This window comes from Brassica napus, chromosome A10 (genome assembly GCF_020379485.1).
Source record: "Brassica napus cultivar Da-Ae chromosome A10, Da-Ae, whole genome shotgun sequence".
Taxonomy (NCBI): domain Eukaryota; kingdom Viridiplantae; phylum Streptophyta; class Magnoliopsida; order Brassicales; family Brassicaceae; genus Brassica; species Brassica napus.
In genome coordinates, this window is record NC_063443.1 from 3,125,092 (window position 1) to 3,149,925 (window position 24,834).

Genomic DNA, 24,834 nt, shown 5'->3' on the forward strand with positions numbered 1-24,834 from the left:
TGGAAGCCCGACCGAAACACTTTAATACTTGACCAGTTTCTACATTTCTATATCCGAAATAACCGAACTGAACTGGAACCGAACCGAACTGGAACCGAACTGGAACCGAACCGAATATATAGTTTTATATCCGAAAGTATCCAAAAATACAAATCATCAAAAAAATCTGTAGTACCCAAAAGTATCTGATACTTTATCCAAAATAATCCAATTTTTTTTTGTTATTTCGAGTAATTATTACCCGAACCGAAATAGTATACCCGAACAATAAGTATCAGACTATTCTCAGGTGTTTACTGGATATTAAAATCAATATCCGAAGTCCGAACCAAACCAGATCCGAACCAAAAATAGCTGTTGTAGCATAGAGAAATCAAAGGAAGAAAAAGGTGGACTCACTGTCCCGCAACGTTTGAGTCAGAGAGAAGCTACACTGATGAAGATTCTGTTGAAGAGGAAACATCGCTGCTTTGGTCAAAAGGTAAGAGGTCTAGTTTAAAGGTCTCACGATCACTCTTATGTAAACCCAATCAATAAGACTAACTCTCTTATTAATATTCTTAAGGAAACTCACTCAAAACCTTAAATTCTCAATCACAACTCTTAAGTTATGCAACATACTTGCATCTCCTTATATAACACTTTAATTGTCCTGATCTCATTAGGATAAACATCACTTAAATATTTCCTATTCTCTCTAGATAACTATAACTCAATAGTTTTAGGAAACTTGCTTCTCAAGCTATTTCAAGCTTATCCAACATTCTCCCTCTTAAGCTTGAAACCTTCTTGTGGCAACTCTTGCATTCCAATGAAGTCCCTCATTTCTTTGAACTTGATACGTCCCAATGCCTTGGTGAGAATATCCGCCTTCTGTTCGTTACCCGGTACATGCTCCACTTCTATAAGCTCCCTCTCAACACATTCTCTTATAAAGTGATACCTAGAGTGTATGTGTTTACTTCTTCCATGGAAAACTGGATTTCTTGTCAAGGCTATTGCCGATTGATTGTCAATTCTGATGGTGATCTTCTCTCTAGCTTGGCCGGTGACTTCACTCAATAGATCACGCAGCCAGATTGCCTGTCTCGCAGCCTCTGTGCCGGCCATGAACTCGGCCTCACAGCTTGACAGAGCGACCATATCTTGCTTCTGCGAACACCATGTTATAGGACTCTTTCCTAAGTAGAAGATGTGTCCAGTCGTGCTTCGTCCATCATCTGGATCAACATTATAACTGCTGTCGCTATACCCAATTACCTTTGATATTTTCTGTGATGATCTTTCGAAGAACAGACCGAACTTTGTGCTTCCTTGCAAATAGCGCAAGCATTGCTTCAGTGCAACCCCGTGTGATTCCCTTGGGCTATGCATGTAGCGGCTTAACACTCCCACGCAGAATGCTAAATCAGGCCTTGTGTGGAGTAAGTACCTTAAGCAACCAATATTTCTTCTGTAGTCTGTCGCATCAATCTCTCGTTCTTCTTCCGCCTTTGATAAGCACAGACCAAGCTCCATGGGAGTTTGAACTGAGTTACACTTATCCATCCCTGCATTCTCAAGTATTTTCTTAGCATACTGACTCTGATCAAGCGTAATCCCTTGATCATCTTGGACCACTTCCATTCCTAGGTAGTATGTTAATCTCCCAAGGTCGCTCATGTCAAACTTACTCGCCATGCCTTTCTTGAAGTCGTTTATAAGCTTCTTGCTTGTTCCAGTTACGAACAAGTCGTCCACATAGACAGCCACTACAAGTAGATCACCTTTTACAGTCTTGCGATAGACTGATGGCTCTTTAGTACACTTACTAAACCCAAGCTCCATGAGTATTTGGTTAAGTTTGTTGTTCCAAGCTCTCGGTGCTTGTCTCAATCCATACAATGCTTTGTTGAGTCTGTATACCTTCTTCTCATATCCTTTCTTCTCAAAACCCTCTGGTTGGCTTACATAGACGATCTCTTTTAGCTCTCCGTGCAGAAAGGCAGTTTTGACATCGAGATGATGGATTTCCCATCCGTTGGTCGCCGCCAAACTAATCAGTAGCCTTATGGTCTCAAGTCTTGCAACTGGTGCGAAGACTTCCTCAAAATCGACTCCATATTGTTGTACGTAACCCTTCGCAACCAATCTCGCTTTGAACTTGTTGATACTTCCGTCGGCATTGCGTTTGATCTTAAAAACCCACTTCAATCCTATAGCCTTTGCACCAAACGTAAGCTCTACAAGCTCCCAAGTTCTGTTTTTCTCGATAGACTCTATTTCATCTTCACAAGCTCTTGTCCATTCCTTAGAGTTTTTAGCTTCCTCAAAGTTTCTTGGCTCATTGTTTAAATATAACAAGACGTCTTCCGCAAGTTCCTCTGCTAGTAGAACATAGTCTTCGAGATATTTTGGTTGATGAGTCTGTCTTTCTGACCTCCTAAGGTATTGTGGCTGATCTTCGGTTTCGCTAGTGCTCTGTTTTTGAACAGATTCTGTCGGATCAGGAGCCTCCTCTGTTTCTTTAACGTTCTCTATAGCCTTTGATAACGTTTTGTCTTCGTTATTTTCTTCATTACTCGTTTCAAACCTTCCTCCTGAGATTACAAAACTTTCGGTTTCTTGTTTATCTTCCTTACTCCAGTTCCAGCTCTTTTCCTCGTCAAATACAACGTCTCGGCTAACAATGACTCTTCTTGTATTTGGATTATATAGGCGATATGCCTTTGATCCGGGCTCCGTACCGAGATGAACAAGCATAAGAGACCTATCATCAAGTTTCTTTAGCTGTGCTCCCTCTATCTTCGCGTATCCTATACATCCAAAAACTTTTAGATGACTTATATTTGGTTTCTTACTTCGCAACATCTCATATGGTGTTTGACCATACAACACTCTTGTAGCTACACGGTTAATCAGATATGTAGCATGCCTGATTGCTTCTCCCCAAAGATAGTTAGGCATTGACATGTGTCTGAGTAAACTCCTAGCCATCTCCATTAAGGTTCGATTTCTTCGCTCGACCACACCGTTCTGTTGAGGTGTGTAGGGTGCAGTAAGATGTCGTCTTATCCCCGCACCATCACAGTAAATATTAAACTCATGATTCACAAACTCTCCCCCTCTATCAGTTCTGAAAGTTTGAATCTTCTCACCTGTTTCACTTTCAACTAGACTTCTTAGTCTTTTAAACTTGCAAAAGGCGTCACTCTTCTGTTTTAATAGTATCGACCACATATACCTTGTGTGATCGTCGATGACCACAAATATATATCTATTTCCACCGTGTGTCATTGGTGTTATAGGGCCGCAAAGATCTCCGTGAAGTAGCTCTAACACCTTTGTTGCTCGGTATGAAGTGGCCTTTGGGAAAGTTTGCCTTGCGTGCTTCCCAAGTAGACAAGATCCGCATACTTTCTTCGCAATAAAACCCTTTGGTAAGCCTAGTGCAAGCTCTTTCAACATCATGTTCCGTATAGTCTCTGAGTTTATATGCCCCAATCTCTCATGCCATCTATTTGTTTCACTTTCTGCACTCAAGTAGAGACACGCTCCGCTTTTGAGACCCATATGCACTTTGTATAGTCTATTTCTAGACCTCTTGGCAGTGACTAGTAGCTTTCCAGACTGATCATGCATTGTTAGTAATTCTCCTCGAAGCCTTATGTCACAGCCAGCTTCTGTTGCTTGCCCCAAACTTATGATGTTACTTCTTAAATCCGGTATAAAATAAACATCAGTCATCTGTCTTGCATCTCCATTCATATCAGTAAAGGAGATTGTGCCTTTGCCTTTGATGTCTATTCTAGAGTCATCTCCAAAGCGTACCTTCCCGGAGATCGTGTTATCGAGCTTTAAGAAGTATCTCACATCTCCAGTCATATGGTTTGAGGCTCCATTATCAAGATACCAAACGTTTACTCATTTATCTTTGCTCTCGTATTTCTCAGGCAACACTTTCTTCTCGTTTAAAAACACGATCTTGTGCATCATGAGCTCGTCGGCTGCTTGTGTTTCTGTGTTGTCTCCTTCTTGAGTCTCTTGTAGCTTCAGCAAGAGCTCCGGACACTGTGCGACGAAGTGTCCAACCTTATCACACCTGTAACAAGTTATGTGGGACGCGTCTCTAACTCCTTCTCTTCCTCCATTGTAGTTTCCTCCATTATAACTTCTTCCTCCATTATAACGACCACGGCCTCTGCCTCTGTAAGAGCGTCCTCCTCGACCTCTTCCTCTATAAGAATCGTTATACTCTCGATTTCCCCATGAAGAGTTTTCACCTTGGGGTTTAACTGCTTGGCTTGTTTGTCCTTCATTATTTGTATACAACAGTTTTCCTTTATCATCTTCTTCTGAATTCTCTTCACGAATACGTTCTTCATAAGCTTTTAAGCGTCCAAAGATGTCTTCAAAGCTTGTTTTATTGAGATCAAGTACTTGCTCTAGGGAGGCAACAATTTGTATATACTTTGTGCGAGGTAGACTTGATAGAAACTTCTTAACGATCTTGGCTTCTTCAATTGTTGTTCCTAAAGCAGCTGATTTAGATGCCAATTCTGATAGCCTTCCTCCAAAGTCATCAATGCTCTCTGTTTCTTTCATACGTAGCCGATCAAATTCAGATATTAATGTTTGCAGTCTAGCTTCCCTCACACGTTCTGCTCCTACATGCCTAGTTTTAATAGCTTCCCACACTTGCTTTGCTGTTTCAAGTTCGGCTACCTGCAGTACGAGGCTCTCCGGTATTGATTGAAACAACAGAGCCATTGCTAAGTTATTCTTCTCAGTATCAGGAGTCTCTGTCTCTATAACCTCCCAAGCTTTGTGTACTTTCAGTGCCATCCTCATCCTTACAGCCCACACAGTATAGTTTGATGTGCTAAGCATAGGACATTGTATCGAAGTTCCTCCTTCTTTAGGTTTCCCTGTTGCCACAACGATGTCACCCATGGCTCTGATACCAAATCTAGTTTAAAGGTCTCACAATCACTCTTATGTAAACCCAATCAATAAGACTAACTCTCTTATTAATATTCTTAAGGAAACTCACTCAAAACCTTAAGTTCTCAATCACAACTCTTAAGTTATGCAACATACTTGCATCTCCTTATATAACACTTTAATTGTCCTAATCTCATTAGGATAAACATCACTTAAATATTTCCTATTCTCTCTAGATAACTATAACTCAATAGTTTTAGGAAACTTGCTTCTCAAGCTATTTCAAGCTTATCCAACAAGAGGCTCACAATCCATGAATTCTTCATCAAATACAAGATAAAACTGATTCACAGTAATTGTGTATAAAATGGGTTTACAGTTTCAATATCAGAGCAGCAGCCACCAGTGAAAAGATAGTTCGTGAATGACGTTAATTAGATGCGTCTACTAGAACTTGAAAACCCATGGAAACTTCCTTTCTATCTTTTGTTGGTATTATGATAGAAACTTTTTTATTTTTGTATTTTAATGTTATGTTCTCAGCTAATCAGAGTCAATTTCTGAGGTACTTTTGTCACCTATGTATATTGATCAACTCTGCAAATGATCCAGCTACATTAAACCGTGTTTCTGTAGAAGATAGAAGTCCTTTTATTTTCTCTTATGTGTCATATTTATATCTATATTATGATGCCAAAAGAACTGGTTTTCCTTCTATAGGCTGTGCGGACAATAACAGAACAACAGAATATGGAGAATTCATAGAAGAAACATTGCACATCAACAGACCCGACATACAAGAGCATCTCTTCTTAGCCTTCCAAAGAGAAAATGAGTGTTTAAGATATACATGATCAGTAGGTTTCATCGCATTGTAATACAGGAGTCTCTAGAAATCCAAAAGATCTGATTTCTTTGTGATGATCAACCCATCTATTGTTGTATTCGGAAGAATATGTGGTATCAAAAGATGGACAATGAGTTGTAGGAAAATATTTGTGAGTAAGAGTGATCATGTATTTCTCTAATTTTCGAGTAGGATTATATTGAGGTCCAATATAAAACAATAATAAAATTTGCAAGTAAAATATATTGCCAATTTGGAAACTTGCAAATTATGAAAATGCAAGCAATAAGAATTTGTTTAATTCAATATTTGTCGCATGAATGTGTGTAAGTGATTTTTTGGTTGGGTTCTTCCATGAGATGCATTACTTTGAGTGAATCAGTCTTCACTTTCACTTCTTTTTTTTTACAAGCACAACACACAAACCTACTCTGGACATTCTCCTCCTTGATGAAAAGGTATATCCAGTAAACAACCAAAATGATTTATCCATAACTCTTAAAGCACCCCTAAACAATTTATCTGTTACATTGCAAGCTTTTTCAAGAATACTTAAATCGTAATTAAGCATTGAAAGAATTAAAAAATTAATAAACATACAGAAAAAGAAAAATAAGATTAACCAAATAAAAACAACCATAAGTAAATTATCAATATAGCTCAACTACAAAGGTAAAAAACACATTGTCCATATCATCATAAAATTATTATTCGAAAAGAAGCCATGTGGCATCATTACTATTATTACCTTATTACAGTAAATCAAATTATTACCATTTAAATATATACATATATAATATACGAAATATAAGTAAATATATATTTAAATATAATATACAAAATATAAGTAAATATATATTTAAATTAGTAAATATATAATATACGAAAATAATAATAATAAGTAAATATACAATTCAAGAAAATAGAAATATTACATTAAACATCTATCTTAAAATGTAAAAATTAAATATAAGTAAATATACATTTAAATATGTAAATATATAATATATGAAAAAAAATAATAAGTAAGTACACAATTTAAAAAATGGAAATAGTACATTACAAAAGTAATATACAATATAAAAATGTCAATACTTATTATTTGTTTGATGTTGATTTAGTGTAGAAGTCGAGCCGTCGCCACCACAAGAGCTCGCAAAGCCGCAACGTGGACCTCGTCCTCGCATTCTCGAGGCGAGAAAGTGTTTCTTGAGGAAGAAGAAAGACAGATCTTTCATTTTTATGTGTTTGGATATTGCCTTAATGATTTGAAACTGATGGTTACGGACAAGAAGCCATGGTGGGTGTAATGGTGTGTGGCGTGAGTCGAATGAATTTAGGGGTGGTGGGAGATAGTTTATCTAAGTATAGTTATGTTTTAATGTATGTCACGTAGAAAAGTTTTCTCATCTTTCACGTATTATATAAATGCTTTTGTTTCCCGAACCATCTTTCATGATTCTTTTTTTTTTTTTTTGAAAAAAGGCTCATCTTTCATGATTCTTAGTGATGTTTTTATATGAATGTTAAGATTTATACAATTTCAAGAATACGCCGATGTATCAATACTATTAAAACCAAATGGACTTTTTTGAGATCCCCTTCAAGTTTTAAAGTATTTACCATTTTCTGCCACTAAAATATTTTTAATCTATACTTTTATATTTTTCCTATTTTCCATGAAATCTATTTATTCCAAACTAAATCTATTTAAACAACTATATTTAGTTTATAGTTTTCTTTCCAGTTCACGAACATAAATTAAGTTTCTTTTCTTTATAAAAAAATTTCATTTGTTTTACATTAAATGTCTTCGTGTTGTAAAATTATATGACCCATGACTAAACATGTATTATAATTAAAAAAAAAACATATGTATACATATTGAGACTTTGATCATCGGGCTCCATAAACAATCGCATTACAACAATTGGAAGTTTTGATATTCATACAATTATATAAGGATGATGCTTAATACTAAACATTTTTCCTATTCAGAATTATGAAAACGTAACATATATGAACAGATTCATGTTAATATATTTTGTAAGTTTGCCTTATTAGATGTAACACAAACTCCTAAACCCCAAATCATTTTATTTAGTTTTATTATCAATAATATTAAAAATAAACAGCGAACTACATGGATAACAATTAAAGCGTATACTAGATTTTGACCCGCGCTTGGAAAGCGCGGGTTTTTTGAATTATATTATAATACAAAGTCTTATTATATCGAAACTATAATTTTTAACAGTTATATAATCTATGAATTAGTTTATTTGATATTTTATATATACACTTTTACGTAAACTTCTTTTAGGCATGAGAATTATATTCGGATAAAAAAAAAAACCGAACCGACCCGGACATATAGGTTTAGTTCAGGTCCAGAGAAGATAACCTATTGGGGATTTGTTTTGGACCCGCAGGTCTTTGTTTGAGTACGGGTCCTATCCTAGACCCGATCATAAATATGTTGTGTTTATTAGGTATATTTGGATATTTCGAATATGTTTCCAGCATTATGGATATTTTTTTTAGGTTTTTGGTTTACGATTATAGTTTTTGATTTCAGGTAAATTTTCAAATTTAAAAAAAAAATTGGGTATTTGGATAAAATTTTGGCTAGTTTCAGTTGAGTGATAGATTTTGAATAAAATTTTGAATTCTTAGGTATTTGAATTTTTTTGGATATTTGTTTGGAGTTTCAAATACTTTTTGTGTTTCAGATATTTTTCAGATTTTTTAGATATTTCAAATTTTCTTAGAATCCTAAATACCCGAACAGATGTGGACCCATTACGTCCATATCGGGTCTAACAACCTTTTGATATAGATTTTTAATGTTATTGTACAAAAACATGGTTGATGAAATATTTTTAGAAAACTCATTTTTAAATATGAAAATATCTATCAAACTATAGACAGTTGAATATAATATAAGATTTTAGTAGGAAAGTTTATATATGATATGATTACGATATTATAAAGGAAAGAGGAAGTTAGAATGTACACATATATGTCGTGTAACTTCTCTTGCTTTAAATCATATATTATATGATAAAAGTGATAATATAAAACATTAGTTTCAATGCTTTTATGATTAAAAGTCAAAAGTCAAAATGATAAATATAGTAATAGTAATGATTAAGATTTACGAGTGATATTTGAATAAATAAAGGAATTGAATAAATTATTGTTAGAGAAATATATAGTAATATATTGTTAGTCTAAGTTTAAGGTAAGACCAAAAAATAATGAGTTAAATGAAAGGGTCCAAACAACTTTAATAAATAGATTTTTTGAAGACTCCTTCCCTTTTAATAGTATTGATATAATAAAACTTATACTATCCAATTACTCTAAATTTTAAATATATCGAGATGTGCAATATACGCGGGATATTATCTTAGTTGCACATCTATTTTCAAATCAATAACCCAAAATAGCAATGGAAGAAGCCCTAGCTCTAATGGCGACGCCGACGACGACTAAGGAAACGAAGATCCTTTTCTGATCGATTCACCCTTGGTGATTGATTAGTCTCTCACTCCAGATCGATCATTATCGTATGGTTGTGCCCGGCTCATTCCAAGCATTCGGTGTGTTCCACGCAAGCGATTTCCTTTCCAAGCAATCCACCTCTGTTCACCCTCTTTGTTTACAAATCGATCTTCGTCGTTTGTTTCACTGAGATTTTACACGCTGTATCCATACGATACCAATGGCGTCAAGCAAAGGAAAAGGTCCTCTGTATCAGGATGACGACGATGAACCTATACTACTTCCGGATCAGGCTGATGAGAATCTTATCAAAGAGTATAGCTTGTCTCTTATAGGCAAGATCTTAAATCCCAAGAAGCAGAACGTCGAACGTCTCATTGTCGCGATGCCAGAACAGTGGGGTATGTCAGACAAGATCTCTGCGTGTGATCTAGGCAATGGTCGGTTCCTTTTCAACTTTGATAATGAGGAGGATCTTACTTCTGTTCTCAACCAAGGCCCTTTTCACCACAATTATTGTATGTTTGTGCTCGTACGTTGGGAGCCGGTGATTGACGATAACTACCCATCAATGATCCCATTTTGGATTCAACTGCAAGGAATCCCTCTGCACCTGTGCACGAAACAGAATCTGGAAGCTATTGGCGATAGGCTGGGCAAGTTGGAGACTTCAGACACGGTGGAGGGGAAGATCAAGGTCTCAGTGGACTCAACCAAGCCTCTGAAGTTTTCACGGAAGCTGCAGACAAAGAATAAGGAGGATATAATGATCAAACTTTTCTATGAAAAGCTGTTCAAACATTGCTCAACGTGTGGTCTTATGTCACATGAAATTCAAGACTGCTTACAAAAGCATGTTCTAAACCAAACGGCTCCTCGTGAGAACGTGTTTGATAGAGTCCGTCAACCAAGACAGGATGAGGCATCTCGTGTGAATGCAGAACGTGGTAAAGAGGAGTCTTCTTATAGATCTCTAAATGATGGGTCAAGTTCCACGTCGAGAGTCCAAAGATCAACTCACTCAAACCGTGTAAATCGTATCGACAGCTCAAGAGAATCTCGCTACAATCCGTACTCGTCAGTACGGAATAAAGGACAAGAAAAGCGATTCCCTCTTAGGGATAAGGAATGGAAGGAGAAACAGAGGCCCCTGAGAATTGTTGAACCAGTTAGGAGGAGTATGGATAGGGATACTGATCGTACATCTATGAATCCAAGGACAGCAATCGGAGACAGAGGAAAGAGTGTGGTCGAACCAGACAGGTCGCAGTATAAACGAGATGACACGAATGTCACTTACCGTGGGTCAGGAAGTGGCAAGTCGACAGTGGATGTTGGGACAGTGGATGATCTTATTCCACCATATGATGCTCTAAAGATTGATGCATTAAGTGAACAAGACCAAGATGAGGAGGATCGTAAAGGTGATGCGGATATGCAAGACAGTCCGCTGGGTAATGAATTAATGATAATGGAGGAAGATGATCTCCTCGGAGAGGAACTAAACCAGACAGAAAATCAAGAGCCCCTTGAGCAGGACATATCGCAGCCGGTGTTTGCCTCAGAACATGGTACTTCAATCCTTATGATTAAAGCGAAGGAGAATTCCAGAGATGATGGAGCTGGAGATGACTATGCGAAAGCTATAACGAGAAGTGCTACGCGTTCCTTGTTCTCATCGTCACAAGCTGTAAGCCGTAGGGCTTCACCAAGGATAAATGCACAAACAACATCAGGACATGGTAGTGGTGCGAGAGGACAGAGTGGACACCAGCAAGGAGCGGCGGTGAGGAGATCGAAAGTGAATCAAAAGAAGGGTACGGTGGAGGCCAAACATCCACCCCACCATCATCAATGAAGACGCTCAGTTGGAACTGTCGAGGGATAGGAAACGACCTCACAGTTCGACGCCTTAAGGAGATGTGTCAGAAGCATCGCCCAGGATTTTTGTTTCTTTCTGAGACTAAAAATAGGAAGCTGCTGTTGCAAGACATTCATGCTGATCTAGGATTTAATAAATTGTTCACCGTTGAGCCTCTTGGCCAAAGTGGTGGTTTAGTTTTATTTTTTATGGATGAATTTCAAGTTGATGTTTTGTTTTCTAATAATCGAATGATTGATGTAAAAGCGGTCATTAATGGAATAAAAGTCTATATGACATTTGTTTATGGAGACCCTGTACTAGAGAGAAGAGATGAAGTTTGGAAACGTCTTACGCGTTTCTCAACAACTAAAGATGGACTTTGGTTTATGATAGGGGACTTTAATGAAATCACAGGACATCATGAGAAGGAAGGGGGGAGGATACGATCTGATTCTTCATTTCTTTCTTTTAATCAAATGATATCAGATTGTGGAATGCTAGAATTCCCATGCACTGGGAACAAGCTATCATGGGCTGGAAAGCGCACTAATGGCACTGTTCGGTGTCGCCTTGATCGTGCTCTTGGCAATGAAGACTGGCATGAACAGTTTCCACACTCCAAAGTCCAGTACTTGAGAATGTGGGGATCAGATCATCGTCCGGTCCTTGCGGATATACTATCTAAACCGACCAGAAAGAGGAAAACTTTCAAGTTTGATAAGCGTTGGTTAGAAAGTGAAGAAATAAGACAAGTAATCTTAGACGGCTGGAACTCCTCTGATCTTTCCCCGGATGCAAGCATAATGGATCATATATCCAGCTGTAGAAAAGCATTATCTCAGTGGAAAAGAGAAAGGGATATAAACTCTGCAAAAATGGTCGAAGATCTTAAAGCTAAGGTTGATAGCCTTTACTCTGATGACCAGGCCACGACCGAAGAAATAGCAGAGGCCCTGAAAGAATTAACTGATGCTCTTAAGGCAGAAGAATACAAATTTTTTTCATGCCATTACGAAGCAACGTCGAGCCAGGAATAAGATTACAAGTCTTTTGGATGCCGCATGTTGGGGTCAAAATCGGTCACGACGGAATCAATGTCTGAAAGTCCGTAAAAATCAGCATAACCGTTTTTACGAAAAGTAATCTTCGTAAAGATATCTTTACGAACAGCCTTGCAGTAAAATATCGTCCAAATCTCAATCGAACCACTAAATACCGATTGTCCGAAGGCAACGGACATGTATCCAAATCGGCCGCGGACAAGCTCGAGTATGGAAATCAGACCGCGGACAAGCCAAGCTCGATCGATACGCGGCAACCAAGCATGCACACAGCTCGGTCGCTACGTAGCGACCGAGCTCGAGCCAAGCTCAGTCGCTACGTAGCGACCGAGCATCTGTCTCGCTCGGTCGCTACGTAGCGACCGAGCCCGAGCCAAGCTCGGTCGCTACGTAGCGACCGAGCGATCGTCCCGCCCGGTCGCTACGTAGCGACCGAGCTCGAGCCAAAGCTCGGTCGCTACGTAGCGACCGAGCGATCGTCACGCTCGGTCGCTACGTAGCGACCGAGCTCAGCCAAGCTCGGTCGCTACGTAGCGACCGAGCGATCGTCCCGCTCGGTCGCTACGTAGCGACCGAGCTCGAGCCAAAGCTCGGTCGCTACGTAGCGACCGAGCAATCGTCCCGCTCGGTCGCTACGTAGCGACCGAGCTCGAGCCAAAGCTCGGTTGCTACGTAGCGACCGAGTGATCATCCCGCTCGGTCGCTACATAGCGACCGAGCTCGAGCCAAGCTCGGTCGCTACGTAGCGACCGAGCGATCGTCCCGCCCGGTCGCTACGTAGCGACCGAGCTCGAGCCAAAGCTCGGTCGCTACGTAGCGACCGAGCGGGACGATTGCTCGGTCGCTACGTAGCGACCGAGCGGGACGATCGCTCGGTCGCTACGTAGCGACCGAGCTTGGCTGAGCTCGGTCGCTACGTAGCGACCGAGCGTGACGATCGCTCGGTCGCTACGTAGCGACCGGGCGGGACGATCGCTCGGTCGCTACGTAGCGACCGAGCTTGGCTGAGCTCGGTCGCTACGTAGCGACCGAGCGTGACGATCGCTCGGTCGCTACGTAGCGACCGAGCTTTGGCTCGAGCTCGGTCGCTACGTAGCGACCGGGCGGGACGATCGCTCGGTCGCTACGTAGCGACCGAGCTTGGCTCGGGCTCGGTCGTTACGTAGCGACCGAGCGAGACAGATGCTCGGTCGCTACGTAGCGACTGAGCTTGGCTCGAGCTCGGTCGCTACGTAGCGACCGAGCACACACGCTGCTCGGTCGCTACGTAGCGACCGAGCACGCACACTGCTCGGTCGCTACGTAGCGACCGAGCACGCACACGCTGCTCGGTCGCTAGCGACTGAGCACACACACTGCTCGGTCGCTACGTAGTGACCGAGCTCAAGCCAACTCTCCACTCGCTACGTAGCGACCTGTAAGGCCTCAGAAAGGTCCTTCTTTGGGTTCTCTTTTGAATCCTCGTCGAAACGCTTTTCGTTTCGTCTCAATCGGAGTTTCCGTTGAGATTTTATGACGAACACAAGTGGGACTCTTCTCGGCTTACTTCCACTCGCTACGTAGCGACCTGTCAGACTGTCAGTCGCTACGTAGCGACCTGTAAGGCCTCAGAAAGGTCCTTCTTTGGGTTCTCTTTTGAATCCTCGTCGAAACGCTTTTCGTTTCGTCTCAATCAGAGTTTCCGTTGAGATTTTACGACGAAAACAAGTGGGACTCGTCTCGGCTTGCTTCCACTCGCTACGTAGCGACCTGTCAGACTGTCAGTCGCTACGTAGCGACCTGTAAGGCCTGAGAAAGGTCCTCCTTTGGGTTCTCTTTTGAATCCTCGTCGAAACGCTTTTCGTTTCGTCTCAATCGGAGTTTCCGTTGAGATTTTACGACGAAAACAAGTGGGACTCGTCTCGGCTTGCTTCCACTCGCTACGTAGCGACCTGTCAGACTGTCAGTCGCTGCGTAGCGACCTGTAAGGCCTCAGAAAGGTCCTCCTTTGGGTTGTCTTTTGAATCCTCGTCGAAACGCTTTTCGTTTCGTCTCAATCGGAGTTTCCGTTGAGATTTTACGACGAAAACAAGTAGGACGCTTCTCGGCTTGCTTCCATTCGCTACTTAGCGACCTGTCAGACTGTCAGTCGCTACGTAGCGACCTGTAAGTCCTCAAAGGGTTCTTCCTTTGCGTTCTCCTTTGAATCCTCTTCAAAATGCTTTTCGTTTCGTTTCAATCGGAGTTTCCGTTGAGATTTTACGACGAAAACAAGTGGGACTCGTCTCGGCTCCCTTCCACTCGCTATAGCGACCGAGATGACATCCTCACTCGCTATAGCAACCTGTCAGGCCTCAAAGGGGTCCTCCTTTGCGTTCTCCTTTGAATTCTCATCGAAACGCTTTTGGTTTCGTCTCAATCGGAGTTTCCGTTGAGATTTTACGACAAAAACAAGTAAACCTCATCCTAAACTCCTTGGCTTGTTTCTGCTCACCCTACCTCCATCTTTGCGTTCACTTTCGAATCTCGATCGAAACGTCTCTTGTTTCGCCTCGATTGAAGTTACCATTGAGACTTTACGATATAAAAAAAAAAACCGCAAAGACCTATTTTCTCGCATGGATTCAGATTAATCGTATAAAACGGCAATGGTTAACTTAACACCTTAGCCGCCTTAACTATACGATTACGTTGGACCTTTTTACAAAAATCGACGTCTTATCTAAGGAGAAGATAACAGTCAAGTTCGGAAGATAAATGTCAAGTTTCAAAGGGTAAACACCAATATCGGAAATGGCGAACATACACGAGAATAGGAAACGGAAATGAGCACGCAAAACTGAGAAGGGACAAAACTGCATCTTCGAGAGAACTAAGGTATTTCCGACTTGAAATTTTTGAAATCAGACTTGGAATTTTCGTAGGAAATTACTTTGAGGCTGCCATAGAACTTTAGGGAACGTAAAACCTAGGCGGATAGTCTAGCGAACTAAGTTTTAAGCGATTTTTCCTGTCTTGATATATTGTCCCATAATTGTTCATCCAAATCTTGCAAACCGATCTAAACTCTCCGAAAGTCGAGAATTGATCGCCACGCATATCAAGCTCGCTTCCTAAAGAGAGAAAAAGTTAGAGACATGAACGTCGTCTTAAAACCGATTCGTTTCTGGCAATTTTCTCGGAACCGACATATCCCAAGTCGTCAACGTGGAAACAACCAAATCACAGTCCAAGCGTCGTCTATAAATCGTCCCGAATTATCGATCATTCCAAACATCAGGAGAGGAAACGTACACAACCCTTCAAAGTATCGGTTCAACCGTTTTTCTTTCGTAAAAAAAAAAGGGGGAGTAGGTACGTATACTATACTCGTATACTCCCAAACTTCAAAAAACTTCTGCAAATCGTCAAGAATAGGCAAACGACAATCTTAATATTCGTCTAAACGCTAGCAACATATCCAGACGATCATGAACATAATCTCAAAAACTATACATCATTTCTTGTCGCAATCATGCGTACAGAAAACTTGTACCAATATCAAACTGAAACTCGACGATTAGCCAAAGTATTGAAGCCTTTTCCGGCTTCAGAAAGCCAGTTTCGTTTTAAACTTAGCGGCGAGAAATCTTCAATCACCAAAGCATTTCTTTCAGTTTCCGTTGTACCAAGTAAGTCACGGAAAAGTATCGAAAACATTTGCGACGAAGAAAACTCGAGAATATATGTAGCATCGTGCACATTAAAAGAAGCACTTTCCTCCCGATGGTTAGCTAGATCCACTTCTGGTTGACCAATTCTTTCAAGAAACAAATGTGTCATGAGAATCCTCTCGAAAAACCTATGAAAAACGTTCTGCGACTAGATCGTATTGAAATAAACTTCGGTAATACTCCATGGGTAACGCCAAGCAACTTTCACCTAAGATCAAAATCACAGCGGGAACGTTTCTCGTAGAACCCGCAGAAACAATGCTACTTTGACATATGTATACATATCACTGATTTACGACCTTCGTAAAATCGGTTATATGATATGATAAATTATCGTATAGCCCACAATCGGAAATCATATGATAAATTCTTCATAACGAAACTAAGTCCTAACAACCAAACGGTTAACGGAAAATCTAAACTTTTCGAAAATTGACCAAGTTCAATACGCTCCACAATTCACTTTAAGCCCGCAACGTTTTAACCACAATACGCGGCATGTAAGGAAAAATTCGTAACAAAGCTTCTAGAGCTATACGAAACATCCTAAAAAATGCACGAAATACATCTCGGAAGGCCAACTCTTCACAAAGCACCATGAAGGAAAACACTTGTTCCCATGGACAAATTTACACGACACCTCAGTCATAATTCCTCGATCGCAAACAAAACTATTAGCATCCGAGCAGGAACAACAATTTTTGGCTGCGAACATTCTTAGTCAAACCAGAATGTTTCTCAAACACAGGGCTAATACTAAACCCTCGCAACATCGCGAAATATCTTCAAAGCCCGCGAACATTTCAAGTACGAAACGTGGCATACGAAAGAATAACAAATCTTCAGCATCGCGAGACGTCGCGGACGCCTGAAGATTAGTTCTTCGACGAAATTTCCTTCCTCGATAAAAACACCTTCATGGAAGACCAGACAGTCATACGCACTAACATCTTCTCAAAACATATTCTTCGCGAAGACTCAAAATAGTAATTTTTACCATTAAGTTTGTTGCTGATCACAACAAACTCTTAACGTCCTAAACAGACTTAGCCATCTCGTAGAAGATGACTCTCTTACATCCGACACAAGGATAATAGCGCTATAAAAGAAATCCAAAATTTTGGTCCAGCACTTCCGGTCTCCGGAGAGATGCTCGATTCCAACCATACAAGTCGTATAAGCCGAGAACCTATCGCGGACTTTAAATCGGTATGGAATCAGGATGAAACTGAAACGGGATACGTAAGTCGAATTAGTCATCGCACCCTCTAAAACCAGGAGTAAACCTAGGTCTTGCCCTAAACCCAGCGCACTGGTCTCTAACATCTCTAGGCATAGTATCAAACACCCTGATACGAGATCCCAAAATTTGTCTCTTTGCCAATATTCGAACGTCTTCAGAAAATCCCGCAAGTTTACACACTGCGGAAAACTCTCGAAACAGATTATGGATATGGCAATTCACACAGAGTTACATTACGAGACGACAACTCGTAGTCTTCCCTCTACACCCATACAAAATGCCATCGGCAGCAACACGCCTTATAACCGCTACATAAAAACTAGACCATAAAGGTCCTACTGGAAAACTAGTCCTAAGAACCTTAACTCCAAGATGAACTACGAAAGGCTTGATCCCTTCAACAAGGGTACGTAGGCAGCCGTCATAAGGCGCAGCCCCAATCTTATCGCGTTTTCTACTTTTAGGAGAGCGAGAAGATCACTTACCACAGACCTTTTCAACCATTAATTCCGCCTAACTCACCTAACTTGCCAAGCCACTCGCTAGAACCTCACGCTAGAAGCTCATGATTCTAACGAGCTGGGGGGCTAACTGTTGGGGTCAAAATCGGTCACGACGGAATCAATGTCTGAAAGTCCGTAAAAATCAGCATAACCGTTTTTACGAAAAGTAATCTTCGTAAAGATATCTTTACGAACAGCCTTGCAGTAAAATATCGTCCAAATCTCAATCGAACCACTAAATACCGATTGTCCGAAGGCAACGGACATGTATCCAAATCGGCCGCGGACAAGCTCGAGTATGGAAATCAGACCGCGGACAAGCCAAGCTCGATCGATACGCGGCAACCAAGCATGCACACAGCTCGGTCGCTACGTAGCGACCGAGCTCGAGCCAAGCTCGGTCGCTACGTAGCGACCGAGCATCTGTCTCGCTCGGTCGCTACGTAGCGACCGAGTCCGAGCCAAGCTCGGTCGCTACGTAGCGACCGAGCGATCGTCCCGCCCGGTCGCTACGTAGCGACCGAGCTCGAGCCAAAGCTCGGTCGCTACGTAGCGACCGAGCGATCGTCACGCTCGGTCGCTACGTAGCGACCGAGCGATCGTCCCGCTCGGTCGCTACGTAGCGACCGAGCTCGAGCCAAAGCTCGGTTGCTACGTAGCGACCGAGTGATCATCCCGCTCGGTCGCTACATAGCGACCGAGCTCGAGCCAAGCTCGGTCGCTACGTAGCGACCGAGCGATCGTCCCGCCCGGTCGCTACGTAGCGACCGAGCTCGAGCCAAAGCTCGGTCGCTACGTAGCGACCGAGCGATCGTCACGCTTGGTCGCTACGTAGCGACCGAGCTCAGCCAAGCTCGGTCGCTACGTAGCGACCGAGCGATCGTCCCGCTCGGTCGCTACGTAGCGACCGAGCTCGAGCCAAAGCTCGGTCACTACGTAGCGACCGAGCGATCGTCCCGCTCGGTCGCTACGTAGCGACCGAGCTCAGCCAAGCTCGGTCGCTACGTAGCGACCGAGCGATCGTCCCGCTCGGTCGCTACGTAGCGACCGAGCTCGAGCCAAAGCTCGGTTGCTACGTAGCGACCGAGTAATCATCCCGCTCGGTCGCTACATAGCGACCGAGCTCGAGCCAAAGCTCGGTCGCTACGTAGCGACCGAGCGATCGTCCCGCTCGGTCGCTGCGTAGCGACCGAGCTCGAGCCAAAGCTCGGTCGCTACGTAGCGACCGAGCGATCGTCCCGCTCGGTCGCTACGTAGCGACCGAGCTCGAGCCAAAGCTCGGTCGCTATGTAGCGACCGAGCGATCGTCCCGCTCGGTCGCTACGTAGCGACCGAGCGCTCGTCCCGCTCGGTCGCTACGAAGCGACCGGGCTCGAGCCAAAGTTCGGTCGCTGTGTAGCGATTGAACCTTTCCGAACGTCAATACGACACCAGTTCTTGCATTCTCGTCAAAACCTTCGAATGCTATCTCCCGAAGACCGTAGCAAGCTCAGTCCATGTTTCCCGCCATTCTAATTCATCGATCAAACTTCGCGGATTAGAAACCGCGGAAAACTCGTAGTAAACGTGTCGAGTCGGAAGACGGCCCAAAGGGACCTAAAACACGACTCGAGGCCCATCCTACGATTTTCCTAATCAAAAGCCCGTAAACCACAGCCTGGTTTACGCTTGGTCCACAAGGAAGGATAAATGTCAAGTTTCCGCGGATAAATACGGAAGTTTTGAAGATAATTGTGAAGATCGGGAAAAATGGAATATCTCCATTTTTATGCTATGACGGCTTAAGGGCAGAAGAGTAAAAGCGTAAACCGACCTTGGAGCTAGTATATAAGGAGTCCTAGGCGAGGAGCAAGAGGGAGAACTTTTTAGATTCGGAATTCTCTGCACTTAGAAACTTTAGGCTTATTCTCGACAAGTTCGGTTTCTATGACTGGCACTCAATTACTAGACGAACTCGCCCAGGCAGTTCGATCTCTTGTCCAGCTCTATCAATTGAACTACGTTCGGCTTGATCCTCGAAAGGGGTACGTAGGCAGCCTTTAACAAGGTTCAGTCCGAAATCAATCTAAGCCTTTTAGATATCTTTTTCGTCCTTTGTTATCGAGCTGCGACTCAACTAGGATTAGGGTTTTATGTTGCTAGAACTAGGTAACTTGCTGACGGCCCCTGCGGCCAAAGCCTTTGTATTCTCTTGTAATGATCGCAACGCTCTTACGCGGACTCGAAATAAGATCTACTGTTTTCTCTAAACTCGTTTGTTATCTTTTCATGATTTCCGCATATATTCGATCACTTGTCGTTGGCTCTCGCAGAGATCCGGGACCTCTGGGAAATTAGGGTTTTCCTAGTTTCCTTATTTAAACGGAAATCGACAGTGCGAATTTCGGTTCCCACACCGCAGGAAACCGTGTAGAGGAGGAGGAAAAATTAGTAGCCATTGCTACTAGTTACTTTAGAGATTTGTTTCAAACATCCAATCCTCAACTCATTGATGAGGCATTGGCAAATGTTTCCACAACCATAACTGACCAGATAAACACGGATCTTACAGCTCCTGTATCTGAATGGGAAGTTAAGTTGGCTCTCTTTGCGATGCATCCTGAAAAAGCGCCGGGTCCGGATGGTTTCACTGCCCTTTTTTACCAAAAGTTCTGGGACATTGTGAAGGACGATTTAACTCGTATGGTTAATGAGTTCCTTTTCGATGGAACAATGGCCAATGGACTTAATGATGCAAATATATGTCTTATACCTAAGAAGGAGAAGCCAGATGAGATGTCACAATTCAGGCCAATAAGTCTATGTAATGTCAGTTACAAGATTATATCCAAGGTCCTATGCCAAAGATTGAAAAAAGTATTACCAGATCGAATATCAGAAACCCAGTCAGCTTTTGTTGCTGGAAGACAGATAACAGATAATGTCTTGATAGCTCAGGAAATGTTCCATGCTCTGCGCACGAACTCTGGGGGAAGGGAGAAGCGAATGGCGATAAAGACTGACATGAGTAAGGCCTACGATAGACTGGAATGGGAATTTATTAGTGCGGTCTTGAAGAAAATGGGATTTTCAGACACATGGATTGAATGGATAATGCGATGTGTATCATCAGTGAAATACCATGTCTTATTCAATGGTCAACCAAGAGGAAATATAACTCCTCATCGAGGTTTACGACAAGGAGATCCTTTGTCTCCTTTCATATTCATCTTATGCACGGAAGCGCTCGTTAGCCTTCTTAATCATGCAGAGAACCAAGGAAAGATTACGGGGATGCGCGTTTCACGTGCTAGCCCCCCGGTATCCCACCTTCTCTTTGCTGATGATAGCCTTTTCTTTTGCAAGGCGGAGCCACATGAATGCGATGAAGTTATGAAAGCACTTGGGACCTATGGAAAAGCCTCGGGACAATGCATTAATTTTCAAAAATCCTCCTTACTCTTTGGTAAAAGGATACCTAGACATCTCAAGGATACTCTGAAACTATCAACTAGAATTACAAACAAGGGAGGAATGGGCTCCTATCTTGGTATCCCTGAAGATATCAGTGGGTCAAAAGTAAGGCTCTTTGCCTTTCTGAAGGAACGTCTACAAAACCGTGTTAATGGCTGGACAGGAAGATGGCTGACAAGGGGAGGAAAGGAGGTGCTTATAAAGTCTATACTGCTGGCTCTACCTACGTATGTAATGTCGACCCTTCTTCTCCCATTGGAGACCTGCGAGAACTTAGCTAGTGCCATTGCACAGTTCTGGTGGAGTTCGAACCCTCCGAAGAGAGGAATACACTGGGTTAAGTGGGAGCAAATCTGCAAATCAAGGGAAGAAGGAGGAATAGGATTCAGGATGATACATGAGTTCAATCTCGCATTACTTGGGAAGCAATTATGGCGATTAGTGCAATTTCCGGACTCTCTATTGGCAAGAGTATTGAGAGGAAGATATTTTCGGTTTAGCTCACCATTACGACTAAATGATGTTAACAATCCCTCATATGGGTGGAGGAGTATAATGGCTGCAAAGCCATTAATAACGATGGGGATTAGACAAAAGGTACACTCTGGGAATAAAATCAGGATGTGGGAAGATCTTTGGATCCCAACGATACCGGCAAGACCAGCTAGGCCAATTGCACCAGTACTTCATCCAATGATGCCAGTGAGCAGTCTGATGATTGGGAACCCGAAGAGATGGAATACAGAGATGATAGAGAATTATGTCCATCAGGAGGATATCCCATTGATTCAGTCACTGGCCATAAGCCAAGATTATCAACGAGATGGATATTGCTGGAGCTATACGAGGAATGGGATGTACACTGTCAAATCAGGTTACTGGGTGGCAACAAATTTACTAAAGAAACAGTCATTGGAGACGAAGGAACCTAGTATCACAAAGCTCCAGGCCTTTGCTTGGAAGATAAAAGCCCCCCCCAAAATGAGACATCTCATTTGGCAGGTGGTATCGGGCCAATTAGCAGTAACTAGTAATCTGACTCATCGTCATATGCGATGCGATAATTACTGTCCTCGATGTGGTGCAGATGATGAAACTGTAAATCACGCCATCTTTGAGTGTCCTCCTGCAATTCAGACATGGGCACATGCATCAACCCCAACGCCGCCGACTATATTTCCAAGCGGAAGTCAGTTCACGAATATAGATTACCTGTTCTGGAGAAAGAATGATATTGTAGAACCAGAATTGGATAGGGACCCATATCCATGGATCATATGGTTTATTTGGAAGGCGAGGAACGACAAACTCTTTAAAGGAATTGACAGGGACCCTTTGGAAACTGTTAGACACGCTGAATCTGAATGCCAAGCTTGGTTTGACGCAAATCAAAGAACGGACGAGATGGTGGAAGAACAGAACATAGTAGCGACCCCAATCTCTGAGAGATGCATGATAGATGGGTCATGGACACATGATGCACTCTTTAGTGGTTATGGATGGACATGGGTAAGTTCAAGTGGTGCGATACAATTATTGGGAGCAAGAAATCAACGACGTCGAATCTCACCCCTGCATTCTGAACTGGAAGCATTATCATGGGCAATGGAGTGTATGCTACAGGTATCAACATGCCAATCTTTTGGGACTGACTGCAAGGAATTGATCGCGATGACCAAAGACCCTAGAGCATGTCCGAGCTTTTCTACTGAGCTGGAGGAGTTTATGAAGTTGAAAGCAAGATTCACGGAGTTCTCGATTGTTTTTGTACCTCGTCAGGAAAACGTATCGTCTGATTCACTAGCTAAGATAGCGAGATCATTCCATAGGGAATTGTATTACATTGGTTGTTCTGTTTCGGTCTAGTTTCCCAGGCCACCTCAAGTTTGAGTAATAGAATATCCGTTTGAAGAAAAAAAAAAATCAATAACCCAAAATAAGAAAAAACAATATGGAAGATTTTTAAAATCGTCTACCGGTCGTTCAAAACAATCTAAACAAGAAAAAAAAACGAAATCATAAATACCCGGCCAATCATGATATTTCAAATCTTTCTTTTTACAAGTCACTAACAAAAAAGTAAAACAATAAAATTATAATTCTGTTAACGTAAACATTTAATATAATAAATCACAATATCTAATTTTCCTTACACGTATATGCAGGCTAATCTTCAAAGTATTTATATTTTTTTAAACGGATATTTCAAAAATATTCTGATCAAATTCAAAGTTTGACTCCCTTTGTCTACTGGTTTGACTAAAAGTTCATTAATGCTTTTACACCAGCAAGTTTGGGTTTCGATTCCCGGAGAAAGCGGAATTACGCGAATTAATGGAAAAGCGGCTTACAAGAGATTTGCAGCATGTCGCAAGGAGTATCGTCAATGGTGGATCCGATAGGATGGTTCAGGTGATGTAGTCAGACGTGAATCTTCATGAGGCAGGTAGAATTATCGGCTGTAGAATCGTCTGTAATATTTCTCCGAGTTTGTAATAGCATAATATATCCAGTTTCAAAAAAAATACTCATAGTTTAAAATATCGCTCCGCAAAACACATAAATTTGTGGAAGCACTGTGGCCTAGTGGTCAAGGTTTAAAGGCTTCTACACCCAGGTCTGGAGTTTGAACCCCAGACTACGTAATTTTTACAGGAAGAAGTTTGGGTTTCAATTCCTGGAGAAGGTGAATTATGCAGAAAATTATAGAAAATGCTTACAGGAGATCTTCAGCATGGCGCAATGAGTACCGTCAAGAATGGATCTCATAGGACTAATCAGGGTGATGCAGTCAGGTGTGAATCTTCATAAAACAGGTAGAATTATCGGCTGTAATATCGTCTATGTAATGTTTCTCTTAATTTGTAATAGCATAATTAACCCGACGAAAAAAAAACACATAAATTTATTCTGTGTCTAACAACAATATACTCAGTTTTAAAAGTTACTAACTATATTAATAATTTGAAGCGGAAAGTTAGTAATCAAAATATATAGTGAATTATTAATGAAGTACATTCCAAGTAATATTCTAGATTGACTAAATCTTTCCACTTCCTATGTCCCATCCGTGTAATCCCTATGAAAACCATCCCCACTAACTATGTACAACAACCATCTAAACCCTTATGTAGTACCATGAAAATCTGAACGATATTATTTCAGATGATTGAAAACAAGCAACCAAGATAGGAAAAGCTCTGGAGATTCTCTTTACCTCTAACATGTTTGAGGGTCTGTGCGAAAGGGAGAAAGACTTGGTTACTCGGGAACCAACAAATTCTAACGCATGGAACAGTCAATGGAGTTGCTTGGAGGGATGCAGTAGTATAAGGATCGACGCCATAGTTTGTCCATTCAGCTCGGTGAATTCTTAAGAAACAAATCATGTACAAGGGGTGGAACATTCTTCAAGGGAACAAAAGTAAGAGAATGGAGTTAATACAATAATTAAACTGATTCTTTTATCTATTCATATATTTAATCATATAAGCATCTACAGCTTGCATATACGCTGAACATGCAGCGCTTTCAAAACTTAGAAGTTAGAACAAACGAATTTACAACTAAAAGCCAGAGAAATGATCAGAAGAAGAATTGATCATGATAGTTATATGGGTGTTTTTCAAAACCAACCCACTTTTTCAAGTCGAACCCAAAACCAATCCCTTTTTTTTGTCAATACTATTCATCAATAAAATTTCTATACTATCCTTATGTTTTTGAATTATTCACAAAATT

General features: G+C 41.6%; 2 protein-coding genes across 2 annotated transcripts; one reads left to right on the forward strand and one right to left on the reverse strand.

The window, feature by feature from the left end:
* Nucleotides 1-3,903: 3,903 nt before the first annotated feature.
* On the reverse strand, nucleotides 3,904-4,932 carry LOC125579282. Its single transcript, XM_048743270.1, has one exon. The coding sequence runs from the start codon at nucleotides 4,930-4,932 to the stop codon at nucleotides 3,904-3,906; it is 1,029 nt and encodes a 342-aa protein (XP_048599227.1).
* Nucleotides 4,933-20,232: 15,300 nt separating this feature from the next.
* On the forward strand, nucleotides 20,233-23,514 carry LOC106425855. The gene is made up of 4 exons (XM_013866577.2): nucleotides 20,233-20,809; nucleotides 20,891-22,602; nucleotides 22,717-22,928; nucleotides 23,382-23,514. Exons 1-4 carry the CDS (start codon nucleotides 20,233-20,235, stop codon nucleotides 23,512-23,514), a joined length of 2,634 nt encoding a protein of 877 aa, XP_013722031.2.
* The last annotated feature ends 1,320 nt before the right edge of the window (nucleotides 23,515-24,834 follow it).